Source organism: Xenopus tropicalis, chromosome 8 (assembly GCF_000004195.4).
Source record: "Xenopus tropicalis strain Nigerian chromosome 8, UCB_Xtro_10.0, whole genome shotgun sequence".
Taxonomy (NCBI): Eukaryota; Metazoa; Chordata; class Amphibia; order Anura; family Pipidae; genus Xenopus; species Xenopus tropicalis.
Genome location: NC_030684.2, coordinates 146,673,529 through 146,682,917, shown reverse-complemented (window position 1 = coordinate 146,682,917; position 9,389 = coordinate 146,673,529). Strand labels below are relative to the sequence as shown.

At 56.9% G+C, this 9,389-nt stretch overlaps 1 protein-coding gene across 1 annotated transcript; it reads right to left on the bottom strand.

Moving 5' to 3' along the window:
- Positions 1-2,236: 2,236 nt before the first annotated feature.
- Positions 2,237-6,895, bottom strand: rit1 (Ras-like without CAAX 1). The gene is made up of 4 exons (XM_031891490.1): positions 6,746-6,895; positions 6,249-6,322; positions 4,670-4,861; positions 2,237-2,942 (listed from the first exon to the last, which is right to left on the bottom strand). The coding sequence occupies exons 1-4, from the start codon at positions 6,798-6,800 to the stop codon at positions 2,712-2,714; spliced, it is 552 nt and encodes a 183-aa protein (XP_031747350.1). The 5' UTR covers positions 6,801-6,895; the 3' UTR covers positions 2,237-2,711.
- Positions 6,896-9,389: the final 2,494 nt, after the last annotated feature.

The following is a 9,389-nucleotide window of genomic DNA, read 5'->3' as shown; positions in this document are numbered from 1 at the left end:
TATGGGCAAACTTAGGGGGCTGTTCCTGCTGAATTGTGCTTAGTACAGGGGAATCCCTATGTGCCATAGTTTTATGGTATCTCTCTGTACAGGCTATGGGCAAACTTAGGGGGCTGTTCCTGCTGAATTGTGCTTGGTACAGGGGAATCCCTATGTGCCATAGTTTTATGGTATCTCTCTGTACAGGCTATGGGCAAACTTAGGGGGCTGTTCCTGCTGAATTGTGCTTAGTACAGGGGAATCCCTATGTGCCATAGTTTTATGGTATCTCTCTGTACAGGCTATGGGCAAACTTAGGGGGCTGTTCCTGCTGAATTGTGCTTATTACAGGGGAATCCCTGTGTGCCATATTTTTTTATGGTATCTCTCTGTACAGGCTATGAGCAAACTTAGGGGGCTGTTCCTGCTGAATTGTGCTTAGTACAGGGGAATCCCTGTGTGCCATATTTTTTTATGGTATCTCTCTGTACAGGCTATGGGCAAACTTAGGTGGGAGCACTGCCTCAGCTCCATACCTACTACTTGTGTCTCAGTAAGGGCCTGGCTGTCACTCACATTAACCCCTCCCCAGAGGAGCGCTGCCTCAGCCCTATACCTACTACTTGTGTCTCAGTAAGGGCCTGGCTGTCACTCACATTAACCCCTCCCCAGAGGAGCACTGCCTCAGCCCCATACCTACTACTTGTGTCTCAGTAAGGGCCTGGCTGTCACTCACATTAACCCCTCCCCAGAGGAGCGCTGCCTCAGCCCTATACCTACTACTTGTGTCTCAGTAAGGGCCTGGCTGTCACTCACATTAACCCCTCCCCAGAGGAGCGCTGCCTCAGCTCCATACCTACTACTTGTGTCTCAGTAAGGGCCTGGCTGTCACTCACATTAACCCCTCCCCAGAGGAGCGCTGCCTCAGCTCCATACCTACTACTTGTGTCTCAGTAAGGGCCTGGCCGTCACTCACATTAACCCCTCCCCAGAGGAGCACTGCCTCAGCTCCATACCTATTACTTGTGTCTCAGTAAGGGCCTGGCTGTCACTCACATTAACCCCTCCCCAGAGTAGCGCTGCCTCAGCTCCATACCTACTACTTGTGTCTCAGTAAGGGCCTGCCTGTCACTCACATTAACCCCTCCCCAGAGGAGCGCTGCCTCAGCCCTATACCTACTACTTGTGTCTCAGTAAGGGCCTGGCTGTCACTCACATTAACCCCTCCCCAGAGGAGCGCTGCCTCAGCTCCATACCTACTACTTGTGTCTCAGTAAGGGCCTGGCTGTCACTCACATTAACCCCTCCCCAGAGGAGTGCTGCCTCAGCTCCATACCTACAAAGCAGCATGTGAGGGGGCAGACTGGGCAACAACCGCTCTGCTGAAGTCACAACACGCAGAGGAGCCAAGTTTGTTTGTTAATGGTACAGTGTATTCAGCAGTCCCATACAAAATATCATTTTCTGTGCAAATTCATTGGTGAAAAATACTGTGTATAAAGAGAAATGATACTGAATCTCAAATGGTCAGACATGTTTATCTCCCAGCATGCAGTGCGGTAGCAGGAAACCTGTATCATGTGTTACACACCGTTATATGGGCCTTTCCAATTGCCCCACAAAGGTACGGTCCATGCCTAGAACATGCCCCTCGGGGCAACACTGACACATTCTGAATCCCTGACTTGCAGGCTGCACAGGCCACACTAATCCAGCCAACCGGGGGGGGGGGGGGGGGGGGGGGGAAAGGAGATCTCACCATCAGCATAGGAAGGGGTTCCTTACTGTAAGCGCAGTCAAGTTATGGGATTCCCTACCAAGAGAGGGGGAATGAGTGATACATTGGGGGGGGGGGAGGAAAGGAGATCTCACCATCAGCATAGGAAGGGGTTCCTTACTGTAAGGGCAGTCAGGTTATGGGATTCCCTACCCAGAGAGGGGGAATGAGTGATACATTGGGGGTGGGGAGGAAAGGGGATCTCACCATCAGCATAGGAAGGGGTTCCTTACTGTAAGGGCAGTCAGGTTATGGGGTTCCCTACCCAGAGAGGGGGAATGAGTGATACATTGGGGGTGGGGAGGAAAGGGGATCTCACCATCAGCATAGGAAGGGGTTCCTTACTGTAAGGGCAGTCAGGTTATGGGGTTCCCTACCAAGAGAGGGGGAGTGAGGGATGACAATCATGTCCCTATATAAGAATATATATATATACATATAAGAATAAGCAGTAGTTGATGCAGGGAACTATACATTTGCCCCAGGGAACGGAGGGGTTTATTACCCCGGTGAGGCTGCACTGCAGTTGCCCTGTGGGGGGGTTTCTCTGACTCCCCCTGGATTCATATATCAGACTTCTGCGTTTCAGCCCTACTATGACACTGGGAAGGGTGTGGCCTACTTACATTAAGGCCGGCCCACTACTTTGGGGGGCGGTGCCTATGAAGCATGGCTTCCTCCTGCACAAACACCACTGGCGACACAGGATGGAGAAGGCACTGTGGGAAGGTTGGCGCGGCCCTGAGACACTGGGGCTATTGTGCTGCCCCACGGGGGGGCACTTCCCTACACTGTTAGTGGCACGGTTAGTATCAGGCAGAGTGTGATGGGGGAGGGGGTTCCAGTGCACTCACACTCACACTCACATATATACATTCAGCTGGAGCATTGGGGCTCAGACGGGGGCACCGAGAGGCACTCAGGGTGGGGGGCAGACACGGGGCATCGGGAACATTCACGTCACCGAATCCTTTTTCCTTCTAAACGGGGACTTCAGCCTCTTCCAGAGTGTGGCCCTCGGCTTCAGCTTGCGCTCATTGGCCAGGGCCGCCTCCCTCTCCTTCCTGCGGATCTCTCGCACTAGCGCGTGAAACACGTCGTCAATGTAGTAACGGAAAGCGGCCGAGGTCTCGAAGAACGGGCAGTTAAATTCCCGCGCCAGAGAACTGCCCTCCTCCTTGGAGACCTGCGGGGCAAAAGCACAGAGACCCAGGGGCCACTTACACACGTACCGCTCACCAACACGCCACTGCCCGGCTAAGGCACTTACACACGTACCGCTCACCCACGCGCCACTGCCCGGCTAAGGCACAAACACACTTACACACGTACCGCTCACCGACACGCCACTGCCCGGCTAAGGCACAAACACACTTACACACGTACCGCTCACCGACACGCCACTGCCCGGCTAAGGCACAAACACACTTACACACGTACCGCTCACCCACGCGCCACTGCCCGGCTAAGGCACAAACGCACTTACACACGTACCGCTCACCGACACGCCACTGCCCGGCTAAGGCACAAACACACTTACACACGTACCGCTCACCGACACGCCACTGCCCGGCTAAGGCACAAACACACTTACACACGTACCGCTCACCGACACGCCACTGTCCGGCTAAGGCACAAACACACTTACACACGTACCGCTCACCGACGCGCCAACTGCCCGGCTAAGGCACAAACACACTTACACACGTACCGCTCACGACGACACGCCACTGCCCGGCTAAGGCACTTACACACGTACCGCTCACCCGACGCGCCACTGCCCGGCTAAGGCACAAAACACTTACACACGTACCGCTCACCGACACGCACTGCCCGGCTAAGGCACAAACACACTTACACACGTACCGCTCACCGACGCGCCACTGCCCGGCTAAGGCACAAACACACTTACACACGTACCGCTCACCGACACGCCACTGGCCGCTAAGGCACTTACACACGTACCGCTCACCGACGCGCCACTGCCCGGCTAAGGCACAAACACACTTACACACGTACCGCTCACCGACGCGCCACTGCCCGGCTAAGGCACAAACACACTTACACACGTACCGCTCACCGACAGCCACTGCCCCACGCTAAGGCACTTACACACTTACACACGTACCGCTCACCGACACGCCACTGCCCGGCTAAGGCACAAACACACTTACACACGTACCGCTCACCGACACGCCACTGCCCGGCTAAGGCACTTACACACGTACCGCTCACCGACGCGCCACTGCCCGGCTAAGGCACAAACACACTTACACACGTACCGCTCACCGACACGCCACTGCCCGGCTAAGGCACTTACACACTTACACACGTACCGCTCACCGACGCGCCACTTGCCGGCTAAGGCACAAACACACTTACACACGCGCTCACCGACACGCCACTGCCCGGCTAAGGCACTACACACGTACCGCTCACCGACGCGCCACTGCCCGGCTAAGGCACAAACACACTTACACACGTACCGCTCACCGACACGCCACTGCCCGGCTAAGGCACTTACACACTTACACACGTACCGCTCACCGACACGCCACTGCCCGGCTAAGGCACTTACACACGTACCGCTCACCGACACGCCACTGCCCGGCTAAGGCACAACACACTTACACACGTACCGCTCACCAACACGCCACTGCCCGGCTAAGGCACAAACACACTTACACACGTACCGCTCACTGACGCGCCACTGCCCGGCTAAGGCACAAACGCACTTACACACGTACCGCTCACCGACACGCCACTGCCCGGCTAAGGCACAAACGCACTTACACACGTACCGCTCACCGACACGCCACTGCCCGGCTAAGGCACAAACGCACTTACACACGTACCGCTCACCAACACGCCACTGCCCGGCTAAGGCATATAGATGCCCTGGGCGAGACGTACCTGGCGCAGACGAGACAGGTCAGACTTATTTCCCACCAGCACCACGGGGGTGTCATCAGTTCGCCGAACGCGGTAGATGAGCTGTTTGAAGTCTCGCGCTTCGTGGAAGCTGCGCCGGTCAGTGATGGAGTAACAGATGATGAAGCCCTCGCCGGCACGCATGTACTGGTCCCGCATAGCTGTGAACTCGGCCTGGGGGGGGGAGGGGGGAGTGCAACGTGATGCAGGGAATAGTGTGACACAATTGTTACCCCCCCGTAGCAAATTACAACAATGGTTTTTCTGACAGGGGCTCCTTAAGTTCAGACTATTGCCTGAATCTTATTGGCCCATTCTCATACCTGTTTCCCAACCCTATTTGTATCCCTTTGCCCCGCCCCCTCGGGTTCCCACCCAACACTGTGCTACCCCAGTCCCTTCTCCTATTGGCCCATTCTCATACCTGTTTGCCAACCCTATTTGTATCCCTTTGCCCCGCCCCCTCGGGTTCCCACCCAACACTGTGCTACCCCAGTCCCTCCTCCTCCTCCTCCTATTGGCCCATTCTCATACCTGTTTCCCAAACCTATTTGTATCCCTTTGCCCGCCCGCCTGGGTTCCCACCCAACACTGTCTACCCCAGTCCCTCCTCTCCTCCTCCTATGGCCATTCTCATACCTGTTTCCCAAACCTATTTTATCCCTTTGCCGGCCCCCTCGGTTCCACCCAACACTGCTACCCCAGTCCTCCTCCTCCTCTCCTATTGGCCCATTCTCATACCTGTTTCCCAAACCTATTTGTATCCCTTTGCCCCGCCCCCTCGGGTTCCCACCCAACACTGTGCTACCCCAGTCCCTCCTCCTCCTCCTCCTATTGGCCCATTCTCATACCTGTTTCCCAAACCTATTTGTATCCCTTTGCCCCGCCCCCTCGGGTTCCCACCCAACACTGTGCTACCCCAGTCCCTCCTCCTCCTCCTCCTATTGGCCCATTCTCATACCTGTTTCCCCAACCTATTTGTACCTTTGCCCCGCCCCTCGGGTTCCCACCGCAACACTGTGCTACCCCAGTCCCCTCCTCCTCCTCCTCCTATTGGCCCAGTTCTCATACCTGTTTCCCAAAACCTATTTGTATCCCTTTGCCCCGCCCCCTCGGGTTCCCACCCAACACTGTGCTACCCCAGTCCTCCTCCTCCTCCTCCTATTGGCCCATTCTCATACCTGTTCTCCAAACCTATTTGTATCCCTTTGCCCCGCCCCTCGGTTCCCACCCAACACTGTGCTACCCCAGTCCCTCCTCCTCCTCCTATTGGCCCATTCTCATACCTGTTTCCCAAACCTATTTGTATCCCTTTGCCCCGCCCCCTCGGGTTCCCACCCAACACTGTGCTACCCCAGTCCCTCCTCTCCCTCCTCCTATTGGCCCATTCTCATACCTGTTTCCCAAACCTATTTGTATCCCTTTGCCCCGCCCCCTCGGGTTCCCACCCAACACTGTGCAGGGGCAGAACAAGAGGCACAGACCAGCGAGGGCACTTTGGGGAAGAGCGGGGCAGGAGATACCGGAAAGGCAGCAGAAAATAAAAGTCCCCTAACGTTACCTGCCCCGCAGTGTCCAGAATGTCCAGATTGGCCGGCTCATCATCAATCCGAATGCGCATTTTGTAGGCGTCCTCTGTAAGGAACCCAAACACAGGCAGAACCATCACTCACTGGCACCGGGGATCCACTCTCTGCCCCTCCCCCCAGGTAAATCCACTCTCTGCCCCTCCCCCCCAGGTAAATCCACTCTCTGCCCTCCCCCCAGGTAAATCCACTCTCTGCCCCTCCCCCCCAGGTAAATCCACTCTCTGCCCCTCTCCCCAGGTAAATCCACTCTCTGCCCTCCCCCAGGTAAATCCACTCTCTGCCCCTCCCCCCCAGGTATCCACTCTCTGCCCCTCCCCCCCTAAATCCACTCTCTGCCCTGCCCCCCAGGTAAATCCACTCTCTGCCCCTCCCCCCCAGGTAAATCCACTCTCTGCCCCTCCCCCCCAGGTAAATCCACTCTCTGCCCCCCTCTGTTGGGCTGAGCCTGGTACTGTCCAGAATTACTCACCGATAGTCGGGTCGTGATCTTCTGGGAAGCGGTGACTTATAAACTGCATGGTCATAGCTGCAACACACAAGCGACTGCCAGTTACTGACCCACAGAACCTACCCAGTACAGAACTAGCCGGTACCGACACAGTGACAGGGCCCAGTTCCCTCTCTCCCCAAATACAGAACTCCGCCGTACCGACACACAGTGACAGGGCCCATTCCCTCTCTCCCCGAGTAAGAACTAGCCGGTACCGACACAGTGACAGCCAGTCCTCTCTCCACTGAGTACAGAACTAGCCGGTACCGACACACAGTGACAGGGCCCAGTTCCGCTCTCTCCCCAAGTACAGAACTAGCCGGTACCGACACAGTGACAGGGCCCAGTTCCCTCTCTCCCAAATACAGAACTAGCCGGTACCGACACACAGTGACAGGGGCCAGTTCCCTCTCTCCCAATGTACAGAACTAGCCGGTACCGACACAGTGACAGGGCCCAGTTCCCTCTCTCCCCAAGTACAGAACTAGCCGGTACCGACACAGTGACAGGGCCCAGTTCCCTCTCTCCCCAAGTACAGAACTAGCCGGTACCGACACAGTGACAGGGCCCAGTTCCCTCTCTCCCCGAGTACAGAACTAGCCGGTACCGACACAGTGACAGGGCCCAGTTCCCTCTCTCACCGAGTACAGAACTAGCCGGTACCGACACAGTGACAGGGCCCAGTTCCCTCTCTCCCCGAGTACAGAACTAGCCGGTACCGACACAGTGACAGGGCCCAGTTCCCTCTCTCCCCGAGTACAGAACTAGCCGGTACCGACACAGTGACAGGGCCCAGTTCCCTCTCTCCCTGAGTACAGAACTAGCCGGTACCGACACAGTGACAGGGCCCAGTTCCCTCTCTCCCCAAGTACAGAACTAGCCGGTACCGACACAGTGACAGGGCCCAGTTCCCTCTCTCCCCGAGTACAGAACTAGCCGGTACCGACACACAGTGACAGGGCCCAGTTCCCTCTCTCCCCAAGTACAGAACTAGCCGGTACCGACACAGCGACAGGGCCCAGTTCCCTCTCTCCCTGAGTACAGAACTAGCCGGTACTCGACACAGTGACAGGGCCCAGTTCCCTCTCTCCCTGAGTACAGAACTAGCCGGTACCGACACAGTGACAGGGCCCAGTTCCCTCTCTCCCCAAGTACGAACTAGCCGGTACCGACACAGTGACAGGGCCCAGTTCCTCTCTCCCCGAGTACAGAACTAGCCGGTACCGCGACACAGTGACAGGGCCCAGTTCCCTCTCTCCCCAAGTACAGAACTAGCCGGTACCGACACAGTGACAGGGCCCAGTTCCCTCTCTCCCCAAGTACAGAACTAGCCGGTACCGACACAGTGACAGGGCCCAGTTCCCTCTCTCCCTGAGTACAGAACTAGCCGGTACCGGACACAGTGACAGGGCCCTAGGTTCCCTCTCTCCCTGAGTACAGAACTAGCCGGTACGGACACAGTGACAGGGCCCAGTTCCCTCTCTCCCCAAGTACAGAACTAGCCGGTACCGACACAGTGACAGGGCCAGTTCCCTCTCTCCCTGAGTACAGAACTAGCCGGTACCGACACAGTGACAGGGCCCAGTTCCCTCTCTCCCTGAGTACAGAACTAGCCGGTACCGACACAGTGACAGGGCCCACTTCCCTCTCTCCCTGAGTACAGAACTAGCCGGTACCGACACAGTGACAGGGCCCAGTTCCCTCTCTCCCCAAGTACAGAACTAGCCGGTACCGACACAGTGACAGGGCCCAGTTCCCGTTCTCCCCGAGTACAGAACTAGCCGGTACCCGACACAGTGACAGGGCCCAGTTCCTCTCTCCCCAAGTACAGAACTAGCCGGTACCGACACAGTGACAGGGCCCAGTTCCCTCTCTCCCCAAGTACAGAACTAGCCGGTACCCCCGTCGACACAGTGACAGGGCCCAGTTCCCTCTCTCCCCGAGTACAGAACTAGCCGGTACGAGACACACAGTGACAGGGCCCAGTTCCCTCTCTCCCCAAGTACAGAACTAGCCGGTACCCAGGACACAGCGACAGGGCCCAGTTCCCTCTCTCCCTGAGTACAGAACTACACCGTACACAGTGACAGGGCCCAGTTCCCTCTTCTCCTGAGTACAGAACTAGCCGGTACCGACACAGTGACAGGGCCCAGTTCCCTCTCTCCCCAAGTACAGAACTAGCCGGTACCGACACAGTGACAGGGCCCAGTTCCCTCTCTCCCCGAGTACAGAACTAGCCGGTACGACACAGTGACAGGGCCCAGTTCCCTCTCTCCCCAAGTACAGAACTAGCCGGTACCGACACAGTGACAGGGCCCAGTTCCCTCTCTCCCCAAGTACAGAACTAGCCGGTACCGACACAGTGACAGGCCCAGTTCCCTCTCTCCCTGAGTACAGAACTAGCCGGTACCGACACAGTGACAGGGCCCAGTTCCCTCTCTCCCTGAGTACAGAACTAGCCGGTACCGACACAGTGACAGGGCCCAGTTCCCTCTCTCCCCAAGTACAGAACTAGCCGGTACCGACACAGTGACAGGGCCCAGTTCCCTCTCTCCTGGATACAGAACTAGCCGTAACCTTGACACAGTGACAGGGCCCAAGTTCCTCTCTCAGGCCTGATACA